Genomic DNA, 17453 nt, shown 5'->3' with positions numbered 1-17453 from the left:
TATTGGAATAAAGCAGTTTGCAAGAACAGAATCTCAGCTTAGAAATTAATAAATGAGCAAATATCTGTGTCCGTATATACAATACGTGAGTAAATAACTTAAAAACATGAGAGTTGGGTTGTATTATAGGACAATTACTGCTTCTGACTCGATATGGGTTATGTTTACTATATTATTTATTTACTGTTAGTTTGCTAACAGTATTAGTTACACTAATTAGTATATCGAATGCCATTCATTTTTGATTCATAGTTTATTATTATATTTTCATTATAAATATTATTTTGCTCAGTTAACTTAAAATGTGTTTGTAGGACTTTCGTAAATCAACTTAGTTGGTCGAATCTCGTGAGATATTAGTGCAATTACGGCCGAAAATATTGTTAACGGATGGGTATCAAAATGACGAAAGAATGTATTATAATTTTTGTAAGAAGAAATGTAGGAAAAGTCTAATTAGCTATTCTGATCGCCAGGTAGATTTTGAGTTTTACTTTTCAAAACAGACGTGACAAAATGCAATTGATCTCAATTCATGAGTAATCGAATAAACATAAACCACTATGCTGTAAGTCTCACGTGCCTTGAAAAAAGTGGATGACTAAAGACGATAAAGGAACGTTTATTATTTCTCCAATTCACAAAATATCAAGGTCTTAAAGAACATAACACGTTTGTACAATCAATAACATGGTAATCATTGCAAGATATATAACAAGGAGTTGCACTGAATATTGTTAAGGTTAAATGACTCAACTCAAAGCATTCCAAACGAAACAAATGTAGGACACTCAAAACAAAGTTAAAGGAGAATATTTATTTCAGTAATCTCTTAGCTCTACTGTAATTCAAAGGTTTTGGATATGTCTATAGTTTGAGGAAAACATATGTGACAAAAGAAAACGTAAAAGCCACCACAAAAATACTTTGTTTTATCATTTAGACTATAGAAACTAGCTCAATTATAATACAATAAAAGAAAAATTTAATAACTTTTAACAAATTAACATAGTTGAAATCAGTATAGATATTTCTGTTTATATAGTTCCCCTCCTTTGCTCAAATACCCTTTTTATTGTATATATAAGGTAGTACTTCTTTTCCAAAAATGTTTAAAGACTGTACATTGATTATATGTTTGGCACAGCATTGAGGTAGAAATTATCTATCGTCAAAACGTATATCTTGGTTTGAAAATAAACGATTTGCGGTGGTTTCTTTACTATGTCTGACAAAACGGCATAAAGTATTTGTTAAAACATGATACTACGGACAGAATAGTTCTCACACACTGTAAATTATAAAATAACTGGTTATATTTGATTCTATTTCACAACATATAACACAACTATTTTGAAAAACAACAACAACAAAAACAAACTTCACAAACACACAGTAGGAGCACAAACTATGTGCTAATGCAGCGTACTGATTAACACTATTAATACAGTAATTGAAATAGATATGACATGAAACTCCTGTATACCATTGAGCATCATCGAACTCAATTTGATATTACCATGTATGGTGAGTTTCATCTGATATCACCGTGTTGGGTGAACTCCGCCTGATATTACCCTGACATTTATACAAATAAAGAAAACGAACGACAGCTGTATCGAAGGAATTTTATTGCGTAATGGTTAAAGAACTTTGTTCTAAAACTTGCTTAAAAAAACGGGGAACTATTGGACTAGTTAAGTAATAAACGTGACTACTGGACTTGTTTATTTGTGCGATTACTCGTAAATGGATATGTCCGGATTACAACTATTTCCGTTGGTCATAACTAATCTGGCATAACAACTCAGTGTAATTTGAGATATGGAATCAAGATATTGATTATACAATTTTTTCTTTGTCAAGATATCATACATATATATCAGAAGTTCTGAATTTCATAAAAATTCCATTGAAAGATTTTATAATAGTTCAAATAATTCTTTCATATGAAAATCTCATTAATTTGAGGCATTACAAATTAAATATAGATTGTAAACAGTATACACTTTCGTTATAATTATTCTATTTAAATAAGAACTGAGCGTTCTGCCATCTTTTACATGATAGTTCGAAGCTTTAGATAACTGAATGGCCATTATAACATTTTGAAACTTTCAGGAATTTTTATTTGCTGAAAAAAAAAGGTATTCTTGGGCACCGGTATCGTTTGGAAGAACCCTAATGTACTTAATATAATTTGGTAATTTTGAAAAGCTGCAAACAGAATCAATAACAACCTGTTTACCAAATTTTATCACATTCAACAGTTATCATAGAATAAAATAATTGTATATAATGCAACTAAATGTATCTAACATAATATATTTTAATGACACAAACTACTGTGTAAAAACATTTTTTCTTATAAAGTTTTATTTAAGAGTGCAATCACGCATTTGCGAATTCTTAAAAAAAACTAATATTTTTTTAATCGTGGAAGACACGAAAATGTTCATGTTTTATTTTAACATCCTTAAAGACTCTAATGAACATTAGTTATATATTTAAATATCTAGATAAAATATATTTTAATATTTGTTTAATAGCATATTAAACGCATATTCATGTAAAAGGTTTACAATTGTTAGATGAAAACAATTTTAAAAAGCTTTGTTTCAATCCGGCTTATTAAATATTTCTAAACAACTTTTATGGAGCTAGTCACTCATAATATTTATTCGGAAAATGTGTGCACGTATATTTAAAGTATTTAGCCATCTATATATTACCTATATCTTCTGAATTACTGAAAATAATACCTTTTTCATGTTATTCTTTCAATTTTCAGTTTAACCCTGCTACAGTTATCACGTTGAACCATTTTTATTGTTTCAATCATCATCAAAACACTTTTCGAGAGTGTGATTAAAGTTCATGTAGTACAAACAAGTATTTACCACAGTCATAAAATGTTAACGATAAATAACTAACGATTTTAAAGAGTTTAACGATGACATACGGAACACAACGTACGTGCTTTTATTATGCGAAGAAACATAACATATACCCGGATGTAACATTTGCACTTGCTCCACATCACGATTTTCCCTCGTTTTCTGAACGAATCAATACTACAGCTTAACAACATTCGAGAAGCCTCATCTTGTTTTTTCTTGATCAGATGTCCATGATTCCACTTTATTTACGTAAATTTCAATTTCACACTGAAGCAACTAGTGTATTTCTTATTTTTCAAGAAATCAGTTTCCTAAAATTTTACCGTAACAAAGTGCTGTCTATTAATTTCCTATGTACCAGACCGATGGCATTTTGTTTTTGCGAATCCCATTAAACATTACTCAACTTTCTTCCTTTGAAACTTCTTTTTCCTGCCTCTCATCTTCTTGTTCTCTCCAGTACTGGTAATTCGATTGGATGTGGTCAATTAATTCGGGAAAGTCCACGAAAGCTTTAATTATTGAAAAAAAGTTTGAAATTTTCAACCAAATTGCTAACAGAACATCTGCTAATATTATCCTTCTGTATTGTTTACATATTTTTGAAGTTTCATGAAACAAATTTCTTGTCTATTGTACTTGAACGATATTGTTCAATTGCAAATATTAATGACATTGATGGTATTTCTAGGATATACGAAAGACTTATTTTAGTGACTATTTTCGTAAAAATGGACATTCTTTTCACTATCAAGATACGCTATTTTATAAAATAAACTTGGAAATGATGTTTAACTCACTCAGTTTAAAATAAATATTATTGATTGATATAAATTTTTAGATGTGGAATTTTTAAATGAAAGAAAAATACAAATCTACTAAGGTTTAAGAAACTTTCTCTAAGAGATGATCGTATTAAAAATAATTTACGTTGTTGATGTGAATTAAAAATAAACCAGCAAAATTTGAACTTTCAAAGGATAAATTATTTCATAAACATATGTATCTGATAAATACATTAGCTTGTTGGAGAGTAACTTTTGACTTCCCAATAAAATGATCACTGATCACAAATTTATTTCATTAATATAAAACAATTCGTTCTACAGGAAATTAATTAAAAAACACATAACCCAAGCGCTTTCGCAAGGTGGACCTTCCTTCTTCAGGGGCAAATTGGTAATGTTTCGTTCTGTTTTGGAGAGAGATACACAATAGCCTGTTTACACTGTATCTGCAGCGGGGATCGAGTAGTTAATTCTAGGGCTAAAATACTCTAGATTGAAACTAATAATAATTAATATCTATTATTAATATTATGGTTTATTTTGTTTTTGAACAGAGCTGCAAAAAGGATTATTTGCGTTGTGTCTGCTGTGGGGGTCAAGCCCTTAATTTTAGCGTTATAAACTTATGAGATTACAGCTGAGTTATCGAAAATCATTAAACTTATTTAAATTCACATTTAGTTTTTTATTTTACTTTGAAAAATGATCGTACTGGTTTTTATTCAGCAAAAAATAATTATCGAAAAATTCAAATAAATAATTGTTAAAGAACAGCGAACCAAACAAAATTGATAAAAATAAAGTATATTAACTTAAACACCAGAAGAAACATACTCATCTCATAAGATTCTTTGGTAGCAGAATATCATAAATATATCAATAAAATAAAAACAAGATTTGCAACAACGTTTATTTGTTTGTTGTTAAGCGTACAATGGGCTATCTGTAATGTGCTCAACACGTTTATTGAAAGCCAGATTTTAGCGGTGTGTGTCCTCAGACTTACTGCTGTGTTACTGGAGGTCAGTTAAGGAACTGTATGAACAAACTTGAACTAGGTGTTTTACATTTCCATTGTGCATATTAAAGGCAGACATGACCAAGTGGTTCGCACGTTCGAGCTGTTAATTCGGGAGTTTTCAGTTCCTAGTCTTCCCTCTTTGAAGCCATGAGCAGGCTATGAAAGTGACGATCAAACTACATTATTTAGTAAAAAAAAAAAAGAGTTGTCCAAGAATATTACTGCAATACTTTAGTTACTAAAATATAAAGTATTTATTTCAGAGCATAATGTATTAAGACAAAGCTTTAAGAACTAGTACGATACCAGGCCAGAAAGGATATTTTTAAACAAAAGACGTACTGTTTTCCTTTATTGTATGTTTGTTTCAGAATTACCGCGCAAAACTACACAAAGACTTTCTTGCAAATGGCCATTTCTAAGTTTGAACTGATAGACTATATGGAAGGCAGTTAGTTAACTGTACTTATCGCTAATTCTTGAGCTACTCTCGTCTGTCTAATTATAATTAGGAGGATTTGACTGTCACTCATTTATTACTCAGACGACCCAGAATGGCGGAGCATGTTTTTGTGAAAAGGGGCCACTAACTTTAATTTTTGGATTCACAGTCCGAGCACGATAATCACTAGGCCTAAATACATACGGATATGTACAGATAACGTTTCACTTTCTACCAAATTATAGTTCTTCTCTAGTTTCTGACAGAAGTTCTGCATTTATGTTTATATCTCGAATATTTTTAAACTATATTTTTTGTTTCACTAGATACCACTGAAAATTCATGTTATAAAAGTCTGATCCGTCTACAATACAATTTATAGTGAAAAGATTCGATCTACGATAATTTGTTTTCACGTGTTACATATGTAGGTTGCAGGAGAAATTCTTCACCAAATATTTATATTTTTACATTGAAAATAGCTCTAAATGATATTGAAAACAGGATAAATTTAAAAACCATTCCAGTAGTTTTAACCGATATGCTCATAAGTCTCACTGGCTTTCTAAATTTTGTATACATTTGTTTATTATAAATACTCTTAACTAACAAACAAAGCGCACAACTTAATTCACTATATATATAATATAATTTGGTAGGAGATGCATCAAATTTCTGTGGCAACAAAAACTTTACTTTCGAGTATATTCTGTAACTTAATGAAACATAAAACAGTATACAACCGCGAAATATTTTGTTACTGATACCAGTATTATTAATAGTTTACATACCGTCCCAGCTCGAAAACATATCATTGATGAAGTAATCAATGAACCCCATCTGTGCTTTGGGAAGACTCATTGTAGTTCTGTCAAATGTGGGCATCACAACCGGTAGAGCTTTGGTCTTTTCTTCATCCGTCTGAAAGAACGTTTATATTATAATTACAAGTTCACTATGATTTCATTTTGTTTCACTGGCTACGACTGAAAATTCATCATATAAAAGTGTGATCCGTCTACAATACAGTTTATAGTGAAAAGATTCGATCTATGATAATTTTTTTTCACCTGTTACGTACGTAGGTTGCAGGAGAAATTCTTCACAAAATATTTGTATTTTTATATCTGAGACATTCGAAAGGTTGGGACAACGCATGTTTAATTCAACTATTCATACTAATTGTACGCTGACGTGACAAGAGCCCACAAGTGCTAACCTGATTAATAAACAAATATATAGCCTGGACATTGACTCTGCTCTGATGAAGGTTTAAACAAAGTTCGTCTTTCCATTTCCGCTATTTTCGTGAAGATCACTATGCTCACCTTGTAAAAATAAAAGATTTATTGCTATACTGTCATGCAAAGACAGTACTTAAATTATTATAGGATGCTATTTGGTTTATAATATACAAGACTCTAAACAATATATATATATGTTTTTACTTGTATGTATGTGTATTTTATTATAACAAAGCCACATCGGGCTATCTCCTTAGTCCACCGAGGGGAACCGAGCTCCTGATTTTAGCGTTGTACTTATATGATATGTCTTATTTTTTCTGTTGCTAGCGTAAAGCTGCACAATAAGTTATCTGTGACGTGCTCAACACAGGCATCGAACCCGAATTTTAGTGTTATAAACCCACAGACATATCGCCAATCTACGAGGTGAGAGGGTATGGGATAGGGTATAGGGTATCTAACATAAATCAAATAAAAAAACATTAAAAATACTGAAACTGAATTTCGTTTACATGCTCCTTTTAGAAATTACACATAATAACGAGAAATTCATAAAGTAAGAAACAGCTGGACGGCCATATATATACATAAATTACATCAGTAAAAATTATGATTTGTCGTTGCCATGAGAAAGTCCTCTGTACTATAATCAAAACTCGCACGTGTAACTAAACATATTCCAGAATCAAAATGAAGAAGAAATCCATAAAAATAGAGTGACAAGAAAACATTGAAGTTCGCAAGTGTTTCAATGGCGAAGCGGATAACGGAACAAACCTGTCTACAATACTCTTCTGTTATCCTGGTGGCCCACTCAACACATAATTTCGTAGGTCTGGCGGCGTTGGAGATATCTGCACATTTTATCAGTATCCTCTTGACTAGTTTAACATTTTCTGGACTGGACATAGTCATTAATACCTCTTGACAGTTTTCCGGCTGCTAGAAAATATATTAAATAATAAATCCAAACGGAAATATCGAGCAATAAGTGTGAGGTAACACAACACAGATGTGACTTTCCGTTACAACCAAAAATTAAAACATACGATTTATATTTTGAAACTCTGTACACTTTTTAAACGGTTATATGACAAGTGTGTTTATGTAACAATACTCAGCTTTGATAGAGACATAATTAATGTTAAGTATTAGAGTAAAACAATTTTTCCGTATTCTAACTTGACACAACTTATGTTGTAAATAAAATTAGAACAAAACGTCACGAGTAATAAAAGAAATCTTATTGTAATCATAAACTGAGTGTATAAATATATATATTTATAAACACACTAATATACCTACTAAAAAGTACGTTTCATAAATGTTTTCTGCCCCATTTTCACTGTATACATTTTATTCGATAAGGAAATTCATAAAATTTCGTACAGAAGTATTTAATATCGCTCAAAAAATGTTCACATTGTTTATCAAATACCAACGATATTCTTGTTAATTTTGTGTGGAGTGTAAAATACATAAAAAAAGGAATTACTTTTTCGGAATTCAAACGTGAATCTACTTTTAATATTTCTAATAAACAAATGGATCATGAATATTCGTTTTAAAATTTAAAAAGTTATAAAAAATTCGCAACATGCTATGTACTAAGCTACACCTAGAACATGATCAGAGGAAATCAACATGGATAAACTTAGTGTAATGTACACGTTAATACACAATGCAGAAAAGACGATTTGGAGGAGACAGCATGAATATAATACAGAAGGTAAAAGAACCAATATTAAGAAACCTAACATAAATTCCCGGTGGGACAGCAGTAAGTTGTCGAATTTGCAACGCTAGAATCAGAGGTTCGATTCCTTCGCTGGATGCAACAACTAACCAGATGTGGCTTTGCTATAAGATTGCACAGAGAACGAAACACAAACATGGAGTGTACAGAATATCATGCATAAATCGAACACAAGAAATACCTTGTCATCTTCTACCTCTTCATTTGGAACAACGGCTTTTAAGACATTGACGAACTTTGAAAGATGTTCAAAATGTTTAGTCATCTCTGTAGCTAGAACCATGTCAATAATGGACTCTCGAACTGCCTGGTACGTATCTCTATCCAAATGTTGTAGAATATTGACACTTTTGTCCGATAAAGTCAGTTTGAATGCTCGTGCTGCATGATAGCTTTCCAAGACAGACCTATATATAACATCAGAGAGCTGTATAAATTATATAAACCTGTATAATGAGTACTTGTACTAACAAGTAACGAAAATTTCAAATGTAAAACATTTATTTCACGATCTCGTATTTTGAGTTTTAATACGTGTGTATTTTTCAATGTGTTGGCACATATAACTTGATGGCGAGAACCCATTTAAAAACAAAGTTTAGAGACGGGTTGTATGGGTAATGAAGAATACTTTATCACAAATATACAACGTCTCTTTCACTGTTCATTTAGACATATATAATTTGTTGATCGATTGATTCAAAACATTTTTTATTTACAAAATCCAATACACACCACAGAAAATAAACACGATTAGAATAACGAATTACAGACCTTGTGATATGGAGGAAAGAGAAACAGTTGAAAGTTTCCTAAGAAGATTTAAATAGTGTGCTCAATAAATCAGGAAAGGCTAAACTTAAACTTCTACTTTTGTTGGTAATAAAATGTAGCCAAAACGTATATTGCAAAAAAACAAACACTTTGTGTGTGTAATAAATGTACAAAACACAGGTAATTAAAGTAGACATAGTTATAAGGAAATCGTTCTATACTTTATTTAATGTCTATATTAACGATGTTTGAAAAACATAGTGATTGTTTTTTGGAAAATGTAGCAGGAGTTTAATTTTACTGTACTCTGCAATGTTTAAGAAACTGCAAATGAAAATTATGAATACGAGGTCTGTTCAAAAAATACGCGGACTGTTTGAATTGCGCGGCTCCAGTTGGTTCCAGGGGAATCCGCTTGGTGTCGCTAGGTTCGCACAGATCAGCTGATTACGACGCCATTTCCCGATTGCAGATATCTTTATTTGTGTATTAACTACGCGGTTTTAAGTGAAGTGCGATTTTTTCGTTTGGCGGATTTCAGAATGAATGATCTGAAGGAGCAACGACTTGCTGTGAAATTTTGTGTTAAACTTGGAAAACCTGCGACTGAAACTTTTGCTATGCTTAACACGGCTTACGGTGATGTTGCTGTGAAGCGTACGGCATGTTTTAAGTGGCATGAACGTTTTAAGGATGGTCGACAGTCCATTGAAGATGATGAGCGTCCTGGACGTCCTTCCACGTCAACTGACGACCCACACGTCGACAAAATCAACACCCTGGTGCGAGCAAATCGACGTCTGACTGTCAGAGAGCTTGCTGAAGAGCGTGGGATATCAGTTGGATCTTGTTACGAGATTTTGACCGAAAAATTGAAGATGCACCGCGTTTCTGCGAAATTTGTGCCTCAGAACTCGTGAGTTTTTGGCCAAACACTCGATCACTGTTCTTCCCCACCCCCCCTACTCACCTGACCTTGCTCCTTGCGATTTTTCTTGTTCCCCAAACTCAAAAGACCCTTGAAAGGAAGAAGATTTGAGACGACTCCCAAGATTAAGGCAACTGCGACGAAGGAGCTGGTGGACATTATAGAAGAAGCGTACCAGGACTGTTTCAACAAGTGGAAACACCGTTGGGATAAGTGTGTGCGTGTTCGGGAGGAGAGTACTTTGAAGGGGTCCCAGACCTGTAACTTCTAAATAAAGTACATTTTGTTTTATGACGTCAGTCCGCGTATTTTTTGAACAGCCCTCGTAGGTCATAATTTGCAATAATCATAATAACATCAGCATGAACTTTGTTTGAGATTATTAATATGATATACAGTCATGTGAAAAAGTTAGGACACCCTGTGAAAGCCTGTGTATTTTTGTAACACTTTTGGATATATAGATATTTAACCTCAATTCTAAAAATACCGAGACATTATAGGAATATAACTAAACAATTAAAACTGAAAAAAAGACTTAACAAGATCTTCTGTAAAAGGAGTTCCACAAAAATGTATATTCTAACTGAGGTAAAAGTTAGGATACCCCCACATTTATTTCCACTTAAAATGGCTCAACTCACACACAGGTGTATCACACCAGGTGCACATGATTAGAAGATCGTTACTCAGCATTTTGAATGAGGCTTGCCCTATTTAAACCTCAAACATTTAGTTTGGTGTGCTCCTGACTGTTGAAGTGAGAGTGAGCACCATGGTGAGAGCAAAAGAGCTGTCTGAGGCCTTCAGAAAGAAAATTGTAGCAGCTTATGAGTCTGGTAAGGGATTTAAAAAGATCCCAAAAGATTTTGATATCAGCCATTCCACTGTTCTAAAAATAGTCAACAAGTGGAGGGCTTTCAAAACAACTGCCAACATGCCCAGGTCTGGTCGTTCAAGCAAGTTCACCCCGAGAGCAGACCGCAAGATGCTACAAGAGGTATCCAAACACCATAACATGTCATCACGGGACCTACAGCAGGCTCTGGCTATTGTTGATGTGAAAGTGAATGCCCATACAATCAGAAAGAGACCGCACAAGTGTAACTTGCATGGGAGGTGTGCAAGGAGGAAACCTTTGCTCTCTAAGAGAAACATCAAGGCCAGCCTGAAGTTTACCGGAGAGAATGTAGACAAATACCAAGACTTCTGGAATAATGTTCGTTGGACAGATGAGTCCAAATTGAATTATTTGGACACCAGAACAGAGGACATGTGTGGCGTAAACAAAATACAGCATTCCAGGAAAAGAACCTCATACTAACTGTGAAGCATGGAGGTGGAAGTGTCATGGTTTGGGGCTGCTTTTTTGCAGCAGAACCTGGAGAGTTCACAATCCTAGAATCCACCATGAATTCTACTGTGTATCAAAGAGTGCTTGAGGATCGTGTGAGATCATTTGTACGAAAATTAAAGCTAAAGCGGAACTGGACCCTGCAACACGACAATGACCCAAAACATACCAGTAAATCCACCAAGGACTGGCTGAAAACTAAAAAATGGAGAGTCCTGGAATGGCCGAGTCAAAGCCCAGATCTTAATCCCATTGAGATGCTGTGGGGTGACTTGAAACGGGCTGTACATGCAAGAAATCCCTCAAACATCTCACAGCTGAAAGAATTCTGCATTGAGGAGTGTGGCAAACTTTCTTCATATTGATGCCAGAGACTATTAGATGGCTACAAGAAGCGTCTCACTGCAGTTATTTCAGCCAAAGGGGATAACACTAGCTATTGGGGGTAGGGTGTCCTAACTTTTTCCTCAATTAGAATATGCATTTTTGAAGAATTACATTTACAGAAGATCTTGAAAAATTCTTTCTTCAGTTTTAATTGTTTAGTTATATTCTTATAATCTCTCAGTATTGTTAAAATTGAGATTAAATATCTATATATCCAAAAATGTTACACAAATACACAGGCTTTCATAGGGTGTCCTAACTTTTTCACATGACTGTATATCACATTATATCTCGATATTTAATAAAAATCATAAAAATGAACATTAATACTGTTTATGTTGTACATATCGCAAATCATGACCTTTCGTATGATGACTATCATTAAGTAAGTGCACATTACGTTTTCGTGTTAGCATCTGAATGTATGCAATATTCGTATAACACAATATCTTCTAGTAAGTGGAAGAAAACCAAGGCCATGAGTAGTTTGATCTGATATAGAAGCCTCACCATGATTGAGTGAAAGAACTTACAAGTCATTGTAGAGAATCGCTAATTCATCCTTCGTATTACACAAAAAAGCACTATTCTTTCCGGGATGATTGACGTCATGGACGACGGCAGCAATTAGAGAAATCACTTCATCCAGAGGATCGAATATCGCCTACAATACAAGGTGTTAATTATACATCCAATCAGCATCACACGTAGTTGAATAAAATAAAATAAAATAACGTTTTTTACTGCCATGTACTGTCTATAATACGAGATGTTATATTACTATACCCAATGAGTATGACACGTGGTCGAATATAACACGGTGTTAAAGTTACATACATCAGGAAAAGCATGTCAACAACCGATTAAGCCAAGCTATATCTATGTAGATCAAAACTAATAATAAATCTAATACAGTTAATTGAATATAATTTTCTTACATTCTTACTCATAAAGATTATGATGTATTGTTTACCAGTTGATTAGCCTTACTGTTATTGATATTTTCGGTCGTAAACCAAATAATATTTCACGAGTTTCGGCCAGCTTAGGAGATATTGGTTAGTCTTAGATTCATATACTAAGGTAACAGAGTGAAAGTAAAATATAATATATATATATATATATATATATATTAAGTGTTCTAATCCATACTTTTCACAGAAACATACTTTTGCTAAACACACATTGTTAAATGTATCGTCAGGTATTTTCATTTACGTTCAAATTTCATCTATATTTGGCTTCAATCTGAGAAATGGTTCAAAAATGAAGAACAAAATATAGTAGACGTGTAAATAAAATTTTGAAAGGTTGTAAATGAGCAAGCTGATTATTTTTGGTTTAATGTTTTTATTTTATCTGCTCCATAATTTAACTGGAAGCATCTTCAAGTTGTTGTTTTGTTATTAAGCACAAAGCTAACGATGGGCTATTATTGCACTGCTTACCACTGGTATCGAAACCCTGTTTCTAGCATTATAAATCTGCAAACATATCCCTGTGCCACCAAGGGTTTGGTGTGTTTTGAATTTCGCGCAAAGGTACCTAGTCATCACCACTCACCGCCAACTCTTGGGCTACTCTTTTACCAACGAATAGTGGGATTGACCGTTACATTATAACGGCTGAAAGGGCAAGCACGTTTGATGTGACGGGGATTGGAACCCACGACCTTCAGATTACGAGTTGAGTACCTTATCCACCTGGTCATGCCAGGCCGCCAATAAGAGTCTCTGCAAGAAGAAAACAGGTGTTCTAAGTTAATTTAAAGAAAGCATCACGTGATTTGTTGTTTGTTGTAAAGTACAAAGATACACAACTGGCTCTCTGTGCTCTGACAACCTAGGGCATTGAAACCTGATTTTTAGTATTATAAGCCTACTGACATACCGCTGAGCCATCAAGGGGTAGAATCAAATGAATTGAAGGTGAAATATTTTTTTTTAAATTTTGTTTTTTTCGTAAGTCTAACAAAAAGTTAATTGTGATCGGAAGAAATTACAGTAAATTTGTTTTACTTTTTTATTTTACAGTATTGGTTAAAGCTGTGTTGTCCAACTAGTTGCTACTTGGCTAAGATTCAAAATAAATAAATGAATAATGAATCTAATTACACAAATTATTTTGGGTACTTTTGAATCTGGGAATTATTTGTTTAATGTTTGTTACCTGCTACCATGTTAATTTGGCATATAATGGAAATATATTTGAATAAAGCCATGATTCATATTTTAAGCCGCAGCTCAGTGGCACATGGAACGGCTTTGAGATTTTATTTTAGTTTTTAGTTCAAATGCAAACTTTTAGCTCAACGTTCCGTGAACCCTTGATCGATTTGAGATCTAATTACAGTTTTAGACTCAGACTGTCAAACCCTTTAGATTGTTGTATTTGATCGGTCCGAGGTTTTATATTTTAATTTACTCTAATCCTGCCTAAAATAATTTATGTTTGAGGGTAGGCTAGTAGAGATCTTGATGAGTAAGAAAACTGAATCGGATATAAGTGCCCCCACGCTTTGTGTTGCTGGCGCATAAAAATATAGCTAATAAAACGGCAGAAAGTGGTCTTATAAATCCATTTACTTTAATACTGCCAAAAATAATTTCAAGTGCCGCGGCTGTTGTTTGTTTGTTTGTTTAGTTTGAATTTCACGCAAAGCTACTCGAGGGCTATCTGTGCTAGCCGTCCCTAATTTAGCAGTGTAAGACTAGAGGGAAGGCCGTCACATTATGACGCCCCCACGGCTAAAAGGGCGAGCATGTTTAGCGCAATAGGGATGCGAACCCGCGCCCCTCGGATTACGAGTCGCACGCCTTAATCCACCTGGCCATGCTGGGCCAAGCGGCTGTTAAGGTGTCCTACTTGTTTTCTATTGACTACTTGGATGTCCCGAAATTATTGAACCATTTCCATAATTGAGTGGAATAAGAGCCACAGTAGATAATTAGTTGCGTTTTCTCGGCAGATGAGAGAGAAATATCCAATTTTCCCCCTACTAGTTTAGACAGAGGTATATGAAGGATTTTGCCTGTAAATGAACGAATTATATATCGCAACGTGCGGCGGAGATGCTGCAACGTCTATCGATTTGGAATGACCTGGTGGTTAGGGCGCTTGACTCGCGATCTGCGAGTTGCGGAATCAAGTTCCAATAAAGAGTATGCCCCCTTATTCATTTGCAGGGACGTTACAATGTGATGGTTAACTCCACATTTAAGTAGTAAAGAATAGCCCAAAATTTAATGATGAGGGTGTCTGTCACTTCTAAATTAGAGATGATTAGTGCACATAGTTCTTGAATAGCTTTGACGAAACTCAAAAAGAACAAACTGAGGTGTATTTACTGAAATCTATTATCGCCTGAACATCCGTCAATAAACGAACGGTGCCTATGTTGAGGTGTACTGAGTCACTGGCAATGAATAAACCTTCGACTTCAGCTTCCTTTGTGCCACAAATCGCAATTTATTATTTTACCTAGTTCTCATTTCAATCAATTAATAAGGTAATTTCAATAATTTATAGACATTCTGTACTATGTGACTCCGCATTAGCATAGAGTTGAACAATGCTACGAGTTTATAAAAAAACAGTTTATTTTTAGTGTCTATTAACGTAAAATACAAACCTTAAACAGTTATATAAAACAAGAGAAAAATCACCAATATCTATATGATACAAGTACATATAAAAGCACTAGAAACAGCAGTGTTGTATATTATATGTAGATATTGTACTACTTTTTACAAGAGGAAGAAGTGTAAAAATAACAACAACAGGTAAATAAATATTACATAAAGAAATATTTTAATTTAGTTAGTTTGTAGTTTATACAGGAAATTAGGTCATACAAGACATGTAATTTCTAGTTCTGTCTGGCAACAATGATTCAGTAGATAATAAGGTATGTGTAGATAGAACTAAACACAATCTCAGTAAATATAAACGCATCAGAGTTACTATTATCAACGACACTTTGGGAAGTATCTGGTACAAATGGCCTTCTAGCATTGGTGAAATTAAAACATTTTAGAATAAAAACAAATGTGCAGAAACGAAATTATCTGCTAAAACATCCTTGTAAATGCACATTTTTAAAAACAACAACAACAAAATACACATTACTAAAAATCCTTAAAAGGAGTTTGTAACATCTACATACGATTCACCTTAAGTCTTGGTTTCTGTAGAAATAAAGCAGTTGCTTGCATGACATCCGCCGCATGTGTGGAGTTATGGTAAGGATTGTTACAGTAATTGGCTTCTATTAGGCTTAACCAGCTTCTTAACGTTTTTTCGTCACAGCTAAGAACAGAGCAGGCATTAAAAGAAGAGAAGACAGTCATTCCCAGCCACGTAAGTGCCCTGAAAAATTAGCGTAAATATAAAAATTGAAAGAACAATTTTGACCTTCGTAAAATAAACAATTCGTAAAAAAAGGTATGTTTATGTATAAAACAAGAGGGAATTCTCAATAGCCATGGTACTTGACATTCTTTTAGGTAGGATTGGAGTAAATTAATGAATAAGATTCCTTCTCCCTTTTATTAGCTATACTTTTGTGCACCAGCAACACCAAACATGGGGCGCACGTAAACCCGATTTGATTTTATTACTTATCAGGATCTGTATCAGCTAACCCACAAACTGAAATTATTTTTTGAAAGGATTATAGTAAATTGATCGGTGAGTCCTTGGGTATGTTCATGTTCAAATACGTAAATCGAAAGGTTTTGACCTCCTGAGTCCAAAACTGTGATTAGACCACAAATCGGTCAAAGATGACAAAACTAATAAACCAAAAGTTTGTGTTTGAAAGAAACAACTCAGAGACATTCTGTGAGCCATTATGCTGTGGCAAATATAACTACTTTTTTGTTTAAAATGTAGAATTCTAAACCCATGTTTAGAACAAGATAATGAATTACAGTACTGGTTCTTTTTGTATATTTAGCTTCTACATGAAGAATGGCAAAAATTCTTACTTTCTTTCCAGTGTATTCGTTATCAGTTAAGACCAAAATTAATTATTCCTTCTCGATTTTATATGCACTGCAGCGTTGAGTACGTTATGGTAAAGTTATTTTGTATATGCATATAAGTCACGTTACAACTACAAGTGATATGTACTCGCGGCGAATTGTTTGTTTATTGACGGTGATTGATTCCAATTAAGTTGACTTCCAATTGTAAATAAGAAAAAAGGGCAAAGAAGTCGAGGATGGTTTGAGACTGATTGATTTTTTGAAATGAAAGGATTACTGGTGAAGATAAAGATGGTTTGGAATAGAGGGACGAACGTGGTTGAAAATAAGTAATTCTCAGGTGTAATTAGATGTATTTCTGATACCAACAATGTAATTAAAGATATATTTCTCAGAGTCTTGTAGGTGATGTTACTAGTCTGTGGATTCTTTTAAGGTTTAGTTATTCAGTATGAGAATTAGTGCTTCCTCAAATATATTACACTACAATGTTTATCCTTATCTAGGACTTGTAACTGTTTCACTACTGCTGAGTTAATTGGTTCCAAATGAGCAGTCATCAAAACTTAGCTTACTTATTCAGGGTATCATGGCGTTTTTCATTGGCTGCTCATGATATAGTTTTATCTTTGATAATAAACTTGACATCAGATGCAAATATTTCCATACAATCCAATAGCTGATATGCTTTAATTCCGTTATTTGTGTATTTTAGTTAAGAAAATACATGGAGTTAATGTGTGTTTGTTTTCTTATAACAAAGCCACATCGGGCTATCTGTCCCCGCCGAGGGGAATCGAACCGCTGATTTTAGACTTGTAAATCCGGAGACATACCGTTGTACTAGCGGGGGACCATACAGAGTTAA

At 33.6% G+C, this 17453-nt stretch overlaps 1 protein-coding gene across 11 annotated transcripts in view; it reads right to left on the bottom strand.

The window, feature by feature from the left end:
* Positions 1–606: 606 nt before the first annotated feature.
* LOC143249250 (high affinity cAMP-specific and IBMX-insensitive 3',5'-cyclic phosphodiesterase 8A-like) overlaps positions 607–17453 on the bottom strand; it is a 135713-nt gene continuing 118866 nt past the window's right edge. For 8 of the 11 annotated variants that reach the window (XM_076498765.1, XM_076498767.1, XM_076498772.1 and 5 more), the window contains 6 exons: positions 15770–15965; positions 12131–12261; positions 8336–8561; positions 7176–7340; positions 5943–6072; positions 607–3412 (listed from right to left, as the gene is read on the bottom strand). In XM_076498765.1, coding sequence (XP_076354880.1) covers positions 3303–3412; positions 5943–6072; positions 7176–7340; positions 8336–8561; positions 12131–12261; positions 15770–15965 — 958 coding nt within the window. In that variant the 3' untranslated portion in view covers positions 607–3302. Of the gene's footprint in view, positions 3413–3850; positions 4886–5942; positions 6073–7175; positions 7341–8335; positions 8562–12130; positions 12262–15769; positions 15966–17453 lie in introns of those variants that run through there. The other 3 variants (XM_076498766.1, XM_076498770.1, XM_076498768.1) reach the window with 3 other exon arrangements.

The sequence above is a fragment of the Tachypleus tridentatus genome, chromosome 4 (genome assembly GCF_004210375.1).
Source record: "Tachypleus tridentatus isolate NWPU-2018 chromosome 4, ASM421037v1, whole genome shotgun sequence".
In the NCBI taxonomy this organism is placed as follows: domain Eukaryota; kingdom Metazoa; phylum Arthropoda; class Merostomata; order Xiphosura; family Limulidae; genus Tachypleus; species Tachypleus tridentatus.
Note: the sequence above shows the minus strand (reverse complement) of the source record. Positions and strands in the feature narration are given on the sequence as shown.